At 43.7% G+C, this 18565-nt stretch overlaps 1 protein-coding gene and 1 pseudogene across 5 annotated transcripts; one reads left to right on the forward strand and one right to left on the reverse strand.

Moving 5' to 3' along the window:
- Positions 1–1069: 1069 nt before the first annotated feature.
- On the forward strand, positions 1070–18462 carry LOC308238098 (zinc finger protein 84-like). 4 transcript variants are annotated; one of them, XR_013959521.1, is made up of 6 exons: positions 1070–1151; positions 4317–4428; positions 6091–6283; positions 11765–11891; positions 12554–12649; positions 13315–16020. XR_013959521.1 is itself a non-coding variant. In XM_080649696.1 (6 exons), exons 3-6 carry the CDS (start codon positions 6269–6271, stop codon positions 17372–17374), a joined length of 336 nt encoding a protein of 111 aa, XP_080505822.1. In that variant the 5' UTR covers positions 1070–1151; positions 4317–4428; positions 6091–6268; the 3' UTR covers positions 17375–18462. The 4 variants fall into 4 exon arrangements, 2 of the variants coding, with proteins under 2 accessions (XP_080505822.1, XP_080505823.1); XM_080649696.1 differs by lacking the exon at positions 13315–16020 and adding an exon at positions 17277–18462; XR_013959522.1 differs by lacking the exon at positions 1070–1151 and adding an exon at positions 1298–1372 and having other exon boundaries at positions 13315–16246.
- LOC308238097 (methylosome protein WDR77-like) lies at positions 8322–9336 on the reverse strand (annotated as a pseudogene). The gene has a single exon. The product of its transcript is annotated as a methylosome protein WDR77-like (transcript).
- Positions 18463–18565: the final 103 nt, after the last annotated feature.

Raw genomic sequence — 18565 nt, forward strand, 5'->3', positions numbered from 1 at the left:
TTACTTTTAAAATTTATTGATTTTTTAGAGAAAGGGAAAAAGAGAGTAACCTTGGTGACGAAGGCCCACGCTCCAGCCAACTGAGCTACTCGCCAGGGTTCCATGACTGACGCTGTTCGACAGGGAATCTCTGAAATGGTCTTCGTTTTCATCCATGATTAGGTTTTCTCACTGATTGGGTCAAATTTGATATATCTATTTGTGGCATTAAAAATGTTCCAGCCGAAACCGGTTTGGCTCAGTGGATAGAGCGTCGGCCTGCGGACTGAAGGGTCCCAGGTTCGATTCAGGTCAAGGGCATGTACCTGGGTTGCGGGCAGGTCCCCAGTGGGGGGCGTGCAGGAGGCGGCTGATCGATGTTTCTCTCTCATCGATGTTTCTAACTCTCTATCCCTCTCCCTTCCTCTCTGTAAAAAATCAATAAAATATATTTAAAAAAAAATTTTCCCAATTCATTAGCACTGAGAAGATTCTCAATTTGCTGTGTCTGGTTAGGTATCCTTTTTTCCTTCTACCCTTTTCTCTCTTTATGAGAATAGTTACTAATATATTTATAACTTTCCCTTACAGCATTGGAATTACGGAACAGCTTTACCTTTTCGCACTGATTAACTCCTATCTGCTTTCCATAAATGTATTTTAAAAAATTTCCGTTTCCCTCAATGGAATGCTTAAGCCAATTGTCTTTTTTTTTAAAAAATATACTTTATTGATTATTTACAGAGAGGAAGAGTGAGGGATAGAGTTAGAAACCTCATGAGAGAGAGACACCGATCAGCTGCCTCCTGCATGCCCCCCACTGGGGATGCGCCTGCAACCCAGGTACATGCCCTTGACCGGAATCGAACCTGGGACCTTTCAGTCCGCAGGCCGACGTTCTATGCACCGATCCAAACCGGTCAGGGCCCAATTGTCTTTTTTAAGAAACCTACTTTTGGGTTTCAATTCCTAATCTTTTAAAATCCTTGCCTTTAGGTCCCTCCCGAAAGCGTACTCCCGGAGCTCGCTGCAGGGCCCGCCGCGCTTCCGCGTCTCCAGGCAACCAGCGCTCCCAGGACGCCGGGCCGCCGGGCCTTCTGGGAAATGTAGTCCGAAGATGCCTTCTTCTCGGATACGAGCACGCGCGTTCCCATGGCCACCGATGCTTGCAGGTAGCGCCTCTTTTCTTTGTCCTACGGCGCCGCGTGAGAGGGGAGAGCGCGCGAACACCGTCTCTGCTGCAGCGGGTCCCGATCCGGCGGACGCGCCGGGGTCGCACCGAGGCCCACGTGCTGGAGGCGCTGCGCTGGCCCGGGGCGGGGGCGGGGGGGGGGGTGCGGCGAGCCTGGGTGCGGCGATCGGGTCACGTGGTTCCGGGGCCGGCGCGTCCGAGGTCAGAGACTTGGGGAGTCGGTGTTGGCGTTGTTGCGGGTTCGGACCTTGGGTTGGCGGCTGGGGCGTGTGGGCTTCCGGGGTGGGGGAGTCCCGGGTGGGAGATGTGGGGGTCGCTGGGCCGCAGACTTCTTGGCTGGTAGGCGTGGCGCTTATGCCGGCAGTGAGTCCGGGGTGTCCTGGTGGGGTGCAGCCGGAGCCGAGGGGCCTGGCCGGACGGCGGGGGGCCGGGGTCAGGTCCGGGCCTGCGCGCACAGGTAGCAGGCTCTGGCAGGTGTCCTGAGGGGGCTCCGAGGGCGGGGAGAAGGGCCCTTTCTCCCGAGGCTTCACCCCCCTTGCCCCCTGGGTTCTTACTTCCTTTGGACTTTCAGGCGGATTTGTTAAAGTGGCGCCTCCCTGGGTGAGCTGGGCTGGGAGCCCAGGTCAGGTGCGGCTGGAGGAGGGGCTGGGACTCCGGGGCCCAAGAGAAAGAGCTGACTGTGTGAGGGCCTGATACCCAGTGTAGCCCCGTGGGGGGATTGCTGGGCCTGTCATCCCCCCACCCTGACTTCACCCAGCTCAGCTTTACATGAATCAACATTTTTTTAAAAAATATATTTTATTGATTTTTTACAGAGAGGAAGGGAGAGGGATAGAGAGTTAGAAACATGGATGAGAGAGAAACATCCATCAGCTGCCTCCTGCACACCCCCCACAGGGGACGTACCCGCAACCAAGGTACATGCCCTTGACCGGAATCGAACCCGGGACCTTTCAGTCCACAGGCCGACGCTCTAGCCACTGAGCCACACCGGTTTCGGCTAATCAACCGTTTTTAAAAGCGTTTCTCTCCTAAAATAAAATGAAAAAAGAAAGAAATGAAAAGGCACCCGCCCCCCGCCGCATTCCCCGAAAACACACACACACACACACACACACACACACACACACACACAAACTTGTGGCGGTTGCTGGTGGGGCAGGGACATCATCACTGGCCTGAAGTCCTGAAGTCTTCCCCGAAGATTTCTGGGTCTCCCGGTTTTCCTATGAAAATGAGGAAGTGGAAAGAAGTGATCTTTTCCCGCCTACTTTCCATGCCTTTTTGCTGTCATGAAAACATACTTTTATGCCCTGGCTGGTGTTGCTCAGTGGATAGAGCGTCGGCCTGTGGACTGAAGGGTCCCAGGTTCGATTCCGGTCAAGGGCACGTGCCTGGGTTTCGGGCTTGATCCCCAGTAGGGGGCCTGAAGGAGGCAACCCATCAATGATTCTCATTATTGATGTTTCTATCTCTCTCTCTCTCTCTTTTTTTTTTTAAAATATATTTTATTTATTTTTTACAGAGAGGAAGGGAGAGGAATAGAGAGTTAGAAACATCCATGAGAGAGAAACATCCATCAGCTGCCTCCTGCACACCTCCTACTGGGGATGTGCCCGCAACCAAGGTACATGCCCTTGACCGGAATCGAACCTGGGACCCTTCAGTCCGCAGGCCGACGCTCTATCCACTGAGCCAAACCGGTTAGGGCTCTATCTCTCTCTCTTCCTCTCTGGAATCAATAAAAATATTTTTTTAAAAAAACACCATACTGTAAAATTAGTTGTTGCTTGCTTTGTTTCAATCATGTAATGCTAAACTGAAGCTGGGCTGCTGCCTCTTGTTTTTTTGGTTTAAGGACTAATGTTAAAAAAAAATCATACTTTATTATAAATTTAAAATATGTCCACCATAATCAGTTTTGAGCATCTTGATAAACAGGTTCAAATGAAAATCATTATTTCTTCAATAGGACTTAGTCACTGCTAACGTTTTGGTCCATTTCTTTTAGCCTTTAGTGTGTATATGATTTTAGTACTTGTTATTTATATTTCTTTAAAGACACAAAGTTGGGAATATGCTGTATATGCTGCTTAAAACCATTACAATATATCATGAATGTCTTTTGGTAACTTGGACTATTTTGACCCAAGTGGTACGTTTAAATTAACCTGAGTGGGGGGGGGTTTCACCTGGGCCATTTTTTAAAAATATATATATTTTATTGATTTTTTACAGAGAGGAAGGGAGAGGGATAGAGTTAGAAACATCGATGAGAGAGAAACATTGATCAGCTGCCTCTTGCACACCCCCTACTGGGGATGTGCCCGCAACCAAGGTACATGCCCTTGACCGGAATCGAACCTGAGACCCTTCAGTCCGCAGGCTGACGCTCTATCCACTGAGCCAAACTGGTTAGGGCTTTATTTATTTATTTTTAAATATATTTTATTGATATTTTACAGAGAGGAAGGAAGAGGGATAGAGAGCTAGAAACATCGATGAGAGAGAAACATCGATCAGCTGCCTCCTGCACACCTCCCACTGGGGTTGTGCTCGCAACCAATGTACATGCCCTTGAGTGGAATCGAACCCGGGACCCCCCAGTCCGCAGGCCGACGCTCTATCCACTGAGCCAAACCGGTTTTGGCTTTATTTTTTTTTTTTTAAGTAAGGGAAAGTTTATAGAAAGTTACAGAGGTAGCAGAAGGGCCCTTAACCCTTCAGAGAAAGAGGGAGAGCGATATGTGCCTTGAGGTATGAAAGAGGGAGGGGAGTCGGGGGTGTCCTCGGGGGAAAAAAGAGAGATAGAAAGCTCTCTTGTTTTTTGCTTATTCTGGCCCACGCTATCTTTTCTGGATGGGACTGTATCGCAGCCATGCTAGGAACATAAGCAGGGACTCTGGGCCTTTGTCCTCCCCTCCGTCCACTATGGCTGAGTTGCTGTGGTCACTGGCTCTCGGGTGGACTGCAGGGGACCAACGGCCCAGATATGCCACTTCCTAGGTCTGTCATTGATGTTGGACAAGTTGAACCTGTGTGCTGAAGGCAGTGAAAAAGGCAATACGGTGTATAAGACACTGACATGAACTAAGTATAAATGTTGCTTTTACTGATTCGTGCCTTTCCTCTGAAATTCCTTCAGAACTTGATGCTGGGTGGAACTACAGGATGATGGTGGAGGTAGCCGCTTCCTGCTGAAGATAAATGTGAGAGCTGTCACAGAGAGCTGTAATGTTATTCAGGAAACTGCCAAGGTAAAAGAGAAAACACACCCGACAGTGAAGGGCTTCCGTTTCCATTTGCTGAGGGGACATGTGAGAGCCAAGTATAAGAATTCAGGGGGAACTTCTCCCCCAAGGGCCAACTTCCAAAAACATTTTTTAAAAATTGATTTCAGAGAGGAAGAGAGAGGGAGAGAGAGATAGAAATATCAATGATGAGAGAGAATCAGTGATCAGCTGCCTCCTGCACACTCCCTACTGGCGATCGAGCCTATAACCTGGGCATGTGACCTTGACCAGAATCGAACCTGGGACCCTTCAGTCCACAGGCTGACGCTCTAACCACTGAGCAAAACCTGCTAGGGCCAAAAACATTTTTTAAATTAAAGTCAAATAAGAGTGAGTTTTCATTGTTCTGAGTAACAAACCTGAATTTCATCAGAAATATTTTCAAACTACCATACTGATGGCTTATCATACCCTGTTCACCTGAAATTTTCAGTTCCATATATTCTCTGCAATAAGCTTTCCAAGATTCTATCTGCCTAAAATAGAATATCTTTTTTTTTTTTTTTTTTTTTTTTAAAGCTTATTTGGGCCCTAGCTGGTTTTTTTTTTTTTTAATATATTTTATTGGTATCTCACAGAGAGGAAAGGAGAGGGATAGAAAGCCAGAAACATCGATGAGAGAGAAACATCGATCAGCTGCCTCCTGCACACCTCCCACTGGGGATGTGCCCGCAACCAAGGTACATGCCCTTGACCGGAATCGAACCTGGGACCCTTCAGTCCGCAGGCCGACGCTCTATCCACTGAGCCAAACCGGTTCCGGCTAAAATAGAATATCTTCACAGCATCTCTTAAAGCTTCTTTTTAAAATTTGTGGGTCTTTTTTTCTTTTTAAACTTTTTATTGATTTTTTTTTAGAAAGAAGAAGGGAGAGAGAGAAACGTCAATTGGTTACCTCTGGTACACGCCACAACCAGGGATCAAACCTGCAACCTGGGTATATGCCCTGACCGGGAATCGAACCCGCCACCACTTGGTATATGGGATGACGGTCCAACTGACTGAGCTACAACACAGGCCAGGGCCATAGCACCTCTTAAAGTGACTTACACTTCACTGTCCACAGTGAACAGTGAATGGATCTCAGACTTACTTTATTTCTGATATATATATATATATATATATTTTGGTTTGTTTGTTAATCTTTACTGGAGGTATATTTTTTTTCCATTTATTTTTAGAGAGTGGAAGGGAGGGAGGGAGAGGGAGGAGACAGAGACAGATTGAGAGAGAGAGAGAGAGAGAGAGAGAGATGGATGTGAAAGAGGCACATCGGTTGGTTACCTCCCACCTATGCCCCTATTGGGCTAGGGAGCGAACCTCCTACCCAGACACTTGCCCTGGACTGGAAATCGAACCCTCGACCCTTCAGTGTCTGGGCCGATGCTCTAACCACAGGGATACACCAGCCAGTACTCTGATAATACTTCATTTGTCTGTGGGGACATAGACTTCTGCTGTTCTTTCACACCATGTCCCATTCCTGCCCAGTAACGCTGTTTCAGTGAAATAGGAAACCTCCTCTGGCCTTCAGTCGTCGTGAATTCCTAGTTCGTAGCAAGAGGAAAAGATTTTCGGTGCAGTGTGACCATACCAGTTGAAGTGCGTTTGTCCCTACGTCCGTAGATACTGGTTTCTCACAAATGAGCCTCGTCTTGCAAGCTAAGAAAGGAGTTCCCGGAGCCAAGAATTCATTCCCAGTGTCCGAGACCTAGCCGCGACCTCACAGCAGAGGGCTCGAGCAGCGGAAACACAGGATCGAGAGAGCTCAGACTTTCTAATCACCTCACACAGGGAACAGAAAATGGCCACGTTACAGGTGAGTGGATTGCTTATTCCTGATTATTTTTCCAGGAGGTTAGAAGTATGTAAGGTTTCCAGTGAAAAAAAGAAAAATAGAAATAGTTAAGGAATTAGGGGAGAATAGCTTCAGAAGAAAAGATCTGGACTGGAACAAAATTGGAGCAGTAATACATTACCTATAGGCCTTTATGATATCCTCAAGGTTTTCATTTTATTTTTTTTTATATTTTATTGATTTTTTTACAGAGAGGAAGGGAGAGGGATAGAGAGCCAGAAACATCGATGAGAGAGAAACATCGATCAGCTGCCTCCTGCACACCCCCCACTGGGGATGTGCCCGCAACCAAGGTACATGCCCCTGACTGGAATCGAACCCTGGATCCCTCAGTCCGCAGGCCGACGCTCTATCCACTGAGCCAAACCGGTTAGGGCAAGGTTTTCATTTTTATAGGCTATCATTACTGAATATGAGCTGCACTGTTGGTTCTCAATTTTTGGGGGCAGATGGACTAAATAAATACGAACATTTATGTGACTTGTATTGTCCAAAGAGAAAAGCAAACTAATTCTTCATATGAAGTAACTATTTCTTGCTCACTCTTTGATGAAGCCTTTTAATAAATGATATAGCGGGTAACGTCCTCAAGAGAAACGTCGTAATAAATACACATGTCTTACGGCCTTTTTTTCACAATTTTCCACAGAGTGTGACTATAATTATTTATTTACCCTTTAATTGTGAAGCAGAAACGCATGCAGAATAAAATGAAAGGAAAAAAATAATATGCAGAAAAGTAAACAAACGGTAAGAAGTACAGTTTAATGACTTATTCATGGCATACACATGACATTACCATTCAGGTCGTAACTTCTCCCTCCTGAGGAAGAAGACCCGTGGCCTCGCTCCCTGTCACAGCTCCCGTCTGACAAAGGACAGCCGCATTATGCCCTACCCGTCACAGCTTCTCCCTCCTCCGGGAGCCAGGACCCTGATCTCAGCACCGTTTTCTGGCTTTTCTTTACCGGTGTATTTCTTTTTTTCTTTTTTTTAAATATATTTTATTGATTTTCCACAGAGAGGAAGGGAGAGGGATAGAGAGTCAGAAACATCGATGAAAGAGAAACATCGATCAGCTGCCTCCTGCACACCTCCTACTGGGGATGTGCCTGCAACCAAGGTACATGCCCTTGACCGGAATCGAACCTGGGACCCTTCAGTCCGCAGGCCGACGCTCTATCCACTGAGCCAAACCGGTTTCGGCTAAAGCCTAAACGTTTTATTTCATCAGCCAGGATCCGCAGAAAGGGCCCAGGGGCAGGAGTGGTCAGGCCCCAGGCTATTTTCAGGTAAGAAAGATGGCAGCCATTTCTCTGCAAGTCTGTATTGTCAGTTTTTAACGTAACTGAAATGCCCTTAAGCTCTCCACCATCCCCATCTATGGCCTCTGTGCTAGAAAAGCCCTCACCTCTCACATACACAACTCTACGGGAGGTGGGGAGGCACCAGACTTCATTCGGCCAGAAAATGGATGTCGAACTCAGTTTAACGGCAAGATGTGCAAAACTGTGGTGAGTGGCCCGGCTCTTCCTCCAGCTGAGCCGGCCCGGATGTCTGTGAATGGAAGCACTGCCCGTGGTAAAAGGGAGTTAGGTTCTATAAAAAAAAATTAAGCTGCTCCCATCTCTCTGAGTAGTGTATGAGCTGCTTCTAGAATCCAGGAATGCCCACATCTCATGTAGACTCGGCTGATTCCACACGCACAGCTACATGGGAAGCATAAAAGCCTCATGAACTCTTTTTTAGGGGGTGGAGATGGTGGGCTTCGGGAATGACGTAGGATGGACCTTTTATCCTCCCTCTCCCGACCAAAAAACTACACACACACACACACTCAGACACACATACCTAACCACTTCCCAGATAGTTTTTCTCCCCATGACTGCGGGATCCCAGCATCAGCCACCCCAGGCTGAGATACATGCCTAGTGACTGCCCAGGTCTGGGGTATCAGCTGACCTGGATTTGAAAAGGCTCCTGTGCAGTCTCTCAGACTGAGAGGGCAAAGGGCGAGGCCACTCCTGAGGGATCTGCTTTTTGCCTTAAACCCAGTCTACGTGGCAACACTGTCAGGTCCCGGGGCTGGGAGAGGTTCTGTGGGCCGCAGGTGGTGGATGACCTGGTGGTCCCAGACCACGGCGGTGAGGAGGAAGGGACTGAGTGGAGACCAAGTAGCATCCCTCAGAAAGTCTCTGTATGGGCTCGGCTTCTGAACACGTCGGACCGGCCCACGTCCGGCATAGCCAGGGAGCGGTCTTCACTGACAGAGGCCAGCGGGGGAGCACTGTGTGGGGAGAACAGCAGCCCAGGGACACCCTGGGAGCGCACAGCTTGAGCTGAGGACGCAGCTTGCACTCGGTGTCCACCAGGGAGACAGTGCCATCCTCATCACCCAAGACAAAGACTGTGCTCTGCTGAGGATGCCAAGCTAGTGAGGTAGGAAGGTGGCCAGAGACACTGCACCCCATCCGTGATGCTGGCTTGGGACAGCGGATATCCCAGAGTAAAACTCTACCGTCCTCACCGCACGAAAGAAACACGGAATTGAGGAGAGGCAGCAACGCAGGTGACCTGCCGGGAGTGAGCCGGGTGTGAATTCAGGACCATCTGCTGAGCGAGGTCCCAGATCCTGATGCAGAAGTCTTTGCTACCGCTAACAGCTTGTGTGCCGGAGCGCAGGACACCGACTGTACACACTATGTCATCGTGCTCACACTTGCAGAACTTGCTGACCATGAGCGTCTCATTCTCATCCAGCTCCCACAATTCAACAGCACCCGAGTCGGAAGCCACTAGGATACCTCTGTCCCCCACGCAAGTGAGGTCAGCTACTCCGGCCTCCGTGTGGACTCCAGCGGAGCAGAAGCCTTCGTTGGGGGCGGCACAAGGGTCCTGGGAAAGCCAGAGGGAGCCAGCCTGGCAGCGGCCACTCGGGCTGGAAGCGCATTAGGGGGAAGGGTCCACTCACCATCCTCTGGGGGCACTAGACGGGGCGGGGTTTCCTTCCTCATCGCCACGGTTTCAAGGCCAACCTAGACCCAAACTGGACACCCGCGGGAGACTCAGCTCCAGGGCAGCTTCTTTTTTTTTTTTTTTTTTTTTTTTTTTAATATATTTTATTGATATTTCACAGAGAGGAAGGGAGAGAGATAGAGAGCTAGAAACATCGATGAGAGAGAAACATCGATCAGCTGCCTCCTGCACACCTCCCACTGGGGATGTGCCCGCAACCAAGGTACATGCCCTTGACCGGAATCGAACCCGGGACCTTTCAGTCCGCAGGCCGACGCTCTATCCACTGAGCCAAACCGGTTTCGGCTCCAGGGCAGCTTCTTAACATCTATCACCAAATCCAGTCAGTGTTTACATGTCCAGTGGTTTCACCATTCATAAACTGTTTCTGGTTTATTTGAATTAAAATCTGAATAACGTTCGTACAATGCCAGTAACTAATCTCTCTTAATCTGTTGGCTGTTGTTATATTTTCTGGAAGTGTGTTTCCTCTATGTTGGTAGATTTAGAAAGGTTGCTGTCCCATGCAGAAGCTGCTAGCTATGTGTGGACTGTTTAAATTCAAATGAATTAAACACCAGCCTCAAGTGCTCCATAGGCATAAATTGGACAGCCAGGGATTGGATAGCACAGATAAAGAATGTTTCCATCGCCTTAGAAAGTTGGACAGGCCAAAACCAGTTTGGTTCAGTGGATAGAGCGTCGGCCTGCGGACTGAAGGGTCCCGGGTTCGATTCCGGTCAAGGGCACGTACCTTAGTTGCGGGCACATCCCCAGTAAGAGGTGTGCAGGAGGCAGCTGATCGATGTTTCTCTCTCATCGATGTTTCTAACTCTCTATCCCTCTCCCTTCCTCTCTGTAAAATATCAATAAAATATATTAAAAAAAAAAAAAAAAAGAAAGTTGGACAGATCTGATGTGAAGACTTGATGAGATTCGGTTTTCAGTGTTTGGCCTGAATGCTCCCGAGGTAGTGGTGTGTCCTTTCAGGAGGCTCATGTCTGCTCTGCGCTCTCTCTCTCTGTCACGTGTGCAACTTTAGGAAATCATTGCCTAGACAGAGTACTTCATTAGGCGCTGCAGAATGATCACATCCTACTTCTATCCTTTTTTTCTTTATTGACTGGAATACTGCTTTCTAGCTTGGCAAGATATATCAAGGCTGTTTGTATATTCTCCCTCCCCCCCACCACCTCCAATTAAGATAAAATAATACCATAAAATTTATTTTTTTAAATATATTTTTATTGACTTCAGAGAGGAAGGGAGAGGGAGAGAGAGATAGAAACATCAATGATGAGAGAGAATCATTAATTGGCTGCCTCCTGCACACCCTGCACTGGGGATCCTGCCCACAACCCGGGCATGTGCCCTTGACCGGAATCGAACCTGGGACTCTTCATTCCACAGGCCGACGCTCTATCCATTTAGCCAAACTGGTTAGGGCTGCCAAGACTTTTTATAACAAATGTTAATTATTTTTCAGTTATTGGTATATTTTGTTTATGTAATCTGTTTATTCATTTTCATACTATTTCTTATGAAATCTAGACCTTTTTTTGAAAAATTTAAATGTGCTTGTTAAAACTCTGTGTCAGGTGTTTCTATATTTGCAGTTCCTGTGATTCGCATGCTTCCGTTTTCAGATATACTTTGCATCTGTTGAGGTGATTATATATTTTTTCTTACTCTGTTAAGGTAGTGAATATCATTGATTTTTAAAAAAATGTGAACCAACTTGGTCTTAATATATTTTGCATTTTATATTTTCTCCATATAGTTTGGTAATAGATTTAGGGTTTTTATTCGTGTTTTTGTGTGAGTTGGCTTTTGCTTATCCTTCCTTGCAGTATCCTTATTGGGTCTTGTCACCAAGATTATGCTGGTATCAGAAAGCTTGGGGTTATGTTCTTGCTTTAATATTCTGTATGAATTTAGTAAAATTGGAATTATTACTGCATTAAGTGTTTACAGAATAACTGGTCAAGCCTTTTTTGTGTGTATGAGATTTTTAACTCAGGGGACCAATACGTTTCACATGCCCAATGCATGTGTTGTAAAATCATTAAGGGTAAATGAGTCACTCACAGAACAAGATAAAACAATAGATTTTAATGTAACAGAATATGACCAGTTTTATCATTTGCATTTTGCCAGCACCTCTTCTGGTGCCAAATTTGAGGTTAAGTATTTTATTGGTTCAGAAGATTTAAAGTTGTGTGGTCCAATTCTTGTGGGTTACATAGACGCAAGGATGGAAGAACGAATAATGGCATTTCATCCCACAATGTGATACAGATGTAGGGGCACAGTAGGCATTGTCTATGACTTGCTAGGCTCAGAATAATGTTCTCAAGCTCCAATACTTCCTTTTCTACATCATGGAGTGATAACTGATTCACTTTCACTAAGATTGTGCTTTTACAGGAGTCAATCTCATTTGAACATTTATCTGTGGACTTCACCGAGAAGGAATGGCAACTGCTGGACCCCTATCAGAAGGCCTTATACAAGGACGTCATGTTGGAGAACTACAGCAGCCTGGTGGCACTGGGTAAGGAAGCTGGTACCCAGAGGACCTCATTGGGCCCAATACTTCGCTCTTTCTTTTTTCGTGGCTGAGAGTTGTAGGACTTCTGAAATTGTTAATGATTTTGGATCTAAATATAGAAGTCCAAAGTTTCTTGGACTATGACACCAGGGAAAGTATTTGGATATCACCTTCCAATAATGAAGTCTTTTATTGTGCAGCCTCTGAGACTCAATAATAGTCGCAGTGGTATTGGTAGCACCCAATGTAGATAACTCACTGTATTCAACACACTGTTCATATATAGACTCTGGTAATCATTAGAATAATCCTGTGTGACAGGTATGATTATTCTCCTTCGTTTTTCTAATGAGGAATTTGAAGCAAAGAAAGGTTAAGTAACTTTCCAAAGGACTGACAGCTAGGAAATGAAAGAGCCTGGATTTAATTGAACCCAGACACACTGGCTTTAGGGCCTCTGAATTGCTTAATGGTTTTGGACAGGAATCATAAAAGTCAAAGATTCTTAGACCCTCTTAGCCACCATTTCTTTGAGAATCACTTACTCTGTTGATATATAAATGGTTAGCTTAACTGAGTCTATTCTGATGCCAAACCTTGCCCATTTCAGGGGCCATAAAGCCCAAGTATTCAAGGCCAAGACCTTTGTGATTTCCCTTGAATAGGGTACGAATTTATGAAACCTGATGTCATTTTCAAGTTGGAACGAGGAGAAGCACCATGGATAGAAGATGGAGAAGTTCCAAGTTCAGACTCTCCAGGTGAGTGTATAAGAATCAGGCAGATGGGAGACGGTACAAGTACAGTCTCAGCTGGTTATTGGGGTGGCATCTTTGAAATGTGCTGTGGAGTGCTCCTTTCAAATACTCTAAACCTTTGACACCAGCTATCAAGTAAGTCATATTTTTACATGTGGCTTCTTGCTTTTGGCTAAAGTGAAATGGTTCCAGCTTGTCAGGGCCATGATGTCATCTCCCATGTGTCACATCTTGGGCTTTGACTTTTTGTTTAGTTTTCTGCCTCCGGCATGTTACTCTCCTTATGTCCTCCCTTCTCCTCTGGTTGATGAAACTTCTGCTTTGTACATTTAAGAATTTATATCTTTTTCCTCGTTTTTGGTGTGTCTGATGCCCAGAGAAATACCCAGTGAAAGCCCACTTTGTTCAGTCTTACTGTATTAGAGAACAGTCATTATTCCTCCCAGAGTTTGTTCTTTACCTCCCTTTTTTTAAAAAAAATATATATGTTTTTATTTATTAGAGAGGAAGAGAGAGAAAGAGATACATAGGATCATCAGTGATGAGAATCATCGATTGGCTGCCTTCTGCATGCCCCACACTTGAACCGTGACCTCCTGGTTCATAGGTCTATGCTTAAACTCTGAACCATGCTGGTCAGGTTATAACCATGTCATTTTTCTTTATAGAACAAGACTTTCAAGTAAATAGTCACATGATATGGCACCAGGATAACCACGAGAAGCCTAAAAATACGAAACAAGATTATGAATGTGATGCATTTGGCAAGAATCTGAATCTGAGCATAAACTTTGTTCCTTTAAGGAAATCAAACAATGAAAGTGATGTAGATGGATTAACTTTAAAACGTCATTTAGATTTATTTCTTCCAAAAGCTGATTATGAAAAAATAGAACGAGATGACTTAAATATATTTGATAAATTGTTTCTCCATACCAAGCCTGAGGAAACTGATACTTGGTTAAAATACTCTGAGTGTGATAAATATAATAATGTTAACTATAAGAAGTCACAGATTATCATATATCACAGAAATCGTTTAGGGGAGAAACTTTATGAATGCAGTGAATGTAGGAAACGCTTCAGTAAGAAATCAAGTCTCATTAAGCACCAGAGCAGACATATAAGAGAGATAGCCATTGGCTCTGGTAAATGTGACAAAACTTTTCCACAGAAGTCACAGGTCATTACACATCACAGAACTCATACAGGAGAGAAACCGTATAAGTGTAGCCAGTGTGGGAAAGCCTTCTCCCAAAAGTCACAGCTCACATCCCATCAGAGGACACATACAGGAGAGAAACCATATGAATGTGGTGAATGTGGGAAAGCCTTCTCCCGGAAGTCACATCTGATATCACATTGGAGAACACACACGGGAGAAAAACCCTATGTATGCCATGAATGTGGGAGGGCCTTTAGTGAAAAGTCCAATCTTATTAATCATCAGAGAATTCATACAGGAGAGAAACCTTTTGAATGCAGAGAATGTAGAAAAGCTTTTAGCAGGAAGTCACAACTCGTTACACATCACAGGATTCACACAGGAACAAAACCTTATGGATGTAGTGATTGTAGAAAAGCCTTCTTTGAGAAATCAGAGCTTATTAGACATCAGACAGTTCATACTGGAGAGAAGCCCTATGAATGCAGTGAATGTCAGAAAGCATTCCGAGAGAGGTCAAGTCTCATTAATCATCAGAGAACCCACACAGGAGAGAAACCTCATGGGTGCATTCAGTGTGGAAAAGCTTTCTCCCAGAAGTCACATCTGATATCACATCAGATGACACACACGGGAGAGAAACCCTTTGTATGCATTAAATGTGGGAGGGCCTTCAGCAGGAAATCCCAGCTGGTTCGACATCAGAGAACTCACACGGGAGAAAAGCCCTATGAATGCAGTGAATGTGGGAAAGCTTTCAGTGAAAAATTAAGCCTCACTAATCACCAGAGAATTCATACAGGAGAAAAACCCTATATGTGCAGTGACTGTGGGAAATCCTTTTGTCAGAAGTCACATCTCATATCACATCAGAGGACACATACAGGAGAGAAACCCTATGAATGCACTGAATGTGGGAAAGCCTTTGGAGAGAAGTCAAGTCTTGCGACTCATCGGAGAACCCACACAGGAGAAAAACCCTATGAATGCAGGGACTGTGAAAAAGCCTTCGCCCAGAAATCACAGCTTAATACTCATCAGAGAATTCACACAGGAGAGAAACCCTATGAATGCAGTCTTTGTCAGAAAGCTTTCTTTGAGAAGTCAGAGCTAATTAGACACCAGAGAACTCATACAGGAGAAAAACCGTTTGAATGCACTGAATGTCAGAAAGCTTTCCGAGAGAAATCAAGTCTCATCAATCATCACAGAATACATACAGGAGAGAAACCGTTTGAATGCAATGAATGTGGCAAAGCCTTCTCTCGGAAATCACACCTGATACCACATCATAGGACACATACAGGAGAGAAACCCTATGGGTGCACTGAATGTAGGAAGGCATTCTCTCAAAAGTCACAGCTGGTTAATCACCAGAGAATTCATACCGGAGAGAAACCTTATCAATGCAATGACTGTGGGAAAGCCTTCTCCCAAAAGTCACAACTCATTAACCACCATAGAACTCATACCATAAAGAAATCATAGGCATGAAGTTAATAAATGTCTTTGACAGAGACATGACCTTATTGTACTTCAGGAAATGCAGTATGGTAAATCAGATAATGGTCACATATATCTGAGTGCTCTTTAGTGGGGGAGGGGCGAGGTAGGTAATTTAAGTTTTATAGGGAAAGTTTCAGCAGATTTAACAGTTTATAGATCAGAAGTCATAGAGAGGAATGAGCCTATGAAATGCAGTGTGTTCTAAAAACCTTTGAAATTATAGTGAAACCTAATACAGTAGAAAATTAACAGCAAAGAGGAATACTATGGATATCAGAAAGCCTTCCAGAGTGTAAATTTCATTACCTGTTAGAAACATTCCCACTGGGGTTAAGTCCTATTCCAATGAGTAAAGAAAAGCCCCATGAATGTTGCATCTGAGGTAATCTTTTCGTCAAAAAATTACAGCTCAGTGTACTTAAGAAATGGCTCTAAGAAATGAAGTTCTATGAAAATAGTAAATATGGAACATTCTTTAGCAAATAATGTATCCGTATTGTATTTTGGACAATTCATATTGTGGATAAACCTAACAATTTAAAGACATTGGAAATGTGTGCCCCTAGAAATAATGTTTTAAAGGGAAGCCATATTCTTTTTATAGACATGAGTACCAAAAATCCCCAGTTCTAAGTGGTTGACAGGTTTTCACTCAGAAGTATGAATATACATGAATAAACTGAATAATTGAAAATTCTAAATTAGGAATTTCTTAATGTATTTACGGTTTTCTTTTGTCACATAAGGTGTTTCGTATTTTGAAACTGCATATGACAATGTAATTAGGAGCATGAGATGCACACGCTTTGTAGTGCCCCTGATGTCTGTCAGACAGCACATGCCATTGCTTTTCTATCCTACTGATACTATAAAAATGGTAACTAATTAATAATATGCCTTATTGCTAAGTAGTAATAAAACCACATCTCTTATCCCTATGGTTTGTTAGTATATAAAAGGGGTCTGTTGTTCCTGACCTCGCTTCAGTATCAGAAGCCAACATTTTATATAAAGTCTTCTGCGTCCTCAGAGTCTGAGACAGTTTATATAAAAAAACCCGGTTTATAAGTGTTCAAAGGCAGTACCACAGAATTTCAATAGTGACTCATGCTATGCTGAGTGAGCAAAAGAAAGGAGGTGTGTGACCATTTTACTCAGCATTCAAACAAAGTGGCAGTAGAGCTGTACAAAATCTTTATCATTTTTTGTGATGCTTCCATGTATAAAATATATGTAAAGTGCTTTGTAAACTAAGTACAGCTTGCATTTTTGTTTATTATGATGGAACATGGATTTTGTGAGTTGCTATTTTTGGTATTTCAGAAAATATTTTAGAATTTTCCAAATTTTTTTTTTTAGAGATGAAGTGAAAAAGAGATTGATGTATTGTTATTTTCTTAGTTTTTAAATTTTATTTATTGATTTTAGAAGGAGGAAGAAAAAGGGAAAAACAGATTTGTTGTTTGTTATTTATGCATTCATTGGTTGCCTGTATATGCCCTTAGCAGAGATCAAAGCTGCAACCTTGGCCTATGGGGACGATGCTCCAACCAACCGAGCTACCTGCTCAGGACTTAGAAGAAAAGCAGTGTTAGAGCGATTTACTTAGTTTTGTGGAGCACAATACATCACACTGAGATAGAATAGTTGAGACAAAATAGGAAGCATCATTCCTGTTTTGTGTCTGTGTATTAATCCTAACCTGAGGATTTTTTTTGCATTTTTTTTTGTTTTTTTTTTTTTAGAGAGTGGAAGGAGGGAGGGGAGGGGTAGAGAAATATCTGTGTGAGGAAGATACATCCATTAGTTGTTTCCCACATTCTCCCTGAACAGGGCCAGGATTGAACCTGCAACCCAGGCATGTCCCCTTGATTGGGAATCAGACTCAACACCCCTTGGCTTGAAAGCCAACACTAACCATTGAGCAACAGGCCTAATCATTCCTCTTTTACTACCTAGGTTGTTTCACTGACCTGGAGACAGTTCTACATTGGACAACTTCTATTGCATTCCTTTTAGTAAATGGATCTTTTGGAAGTCTAGCCTATGAATTTTGAGGTCTGTTGTAGTGCTTTCTCTTCAGCTTTCCCTTGTGTGCCGTGAATCTTCTGACAGTTATCTCTATGGATCCAAATGTTTCTGATATTTTCTTACAAGAACATGTTTTTAAAGATAATGTGTTGAAATTTGGGGAGCAGGATGTTTATTGAGGATCAATAAACTCACAATACCAGATTTATCAGTATTAAAAAGCAGAATGTAGGTCAATAGTCATTTGATATCTACACTTGAGACCACAGTAATTTGTTATGTCATTTATCCCAGCAATATAGTAGTATACCCACTTGGTCAGTTTCATTGTGCTTGTTGGTTTACAAATACCGTACTACTAAAAACAAACAAAATATGGTACCAAGCTTTCAGATGTTCATTAACTAGTCGTGACCTAAGTGTTGATTAACTCAATCATGGTCCTTGCAATTGTATGCATATTTTTTGCACCTCGCTTTCATTCGTGTTCAGTCTATTTTCACACTCATACATAGTTATTTTAAGATATAATTGTGATTACACACTCTTGTGCTGAAATGTTGAATAGCTAATTGTGGACTTAAGAAAGTAAAATATGCTTATGGTATATCCTCATGAGACAGATACATGCCCATCATTTTTTAATACTTTACCTCTCCTCTTACTATATTTTGGCCTCCTTGAACTACTTGCAATTCCTTGAAATTTGTACTTTCTCAGATGCTTTTTGCAAATCTGCCACTGAAATTCCCTTGTTTCTTATTAATGGCTATCCAACCTTTATGAGCCTGTATATGTATTTGTCACTGTGATATAGTCATCGCATGTTTTATCTTTTCCATTAGAAAGCTGGAACAAGCTTGTCTATATAATTTAAGCAACTGAAGCTTTATATATAAATGTGATTGCTTATCGTAGCTATGTTGTCTACCACATGGAGAAGCATAATCTACAATGAGAGGAAAATTAAGCCATTTTGGAAGCAAAGGCAAAGGACAGTGCTGACTGAGTCCCAGAATCTGGTTGTCCTCCTGATATGCATTCATCTCTGCCCATTCATGATCGCTGGGTTCTTCTGTACGATATCCTCCTAATAACACTCCATGTTTGCTTCAGGTGTTCAAGTTGTGTTTCTTATAATCCAAATATTCTTCATACAAGGCATAAGTGGGTTCTCTGGAAGCAGATATTGTGATAAAATTTGGGGAGCAGGATGT

Source organism: Plecotus auritus, assembly GCF_963455305.1.
Source record: "Plecotus auritus genome assembly, chromosome: 13".
NCBI lineage: Eukaryota > Metazoa > Chordata > Mammalia > Chiroptera > Vespertilionidae > Plecotus > Plecotus auritus.

Bases quoted from the DNA above. Each gene is read 5' to 3' on its own strand.
- LOC308238098 (XM_080649696.1), top strand. The intron at 11,892-12,553 runs GTAAGGAAGCTG...TCCCTTGAATAG, and splicing joins CAGCAGCCTGGTGGCACTGG to GGTACGAATTTATGAAACCT. The intron at 12,650-17,276 runs GTGAGTGTATAA...TTTACTACCTAG, and splicing joins TCCAAGTTCAGACTCTCCAG to GTTGTTTCACTGACCTGGAG.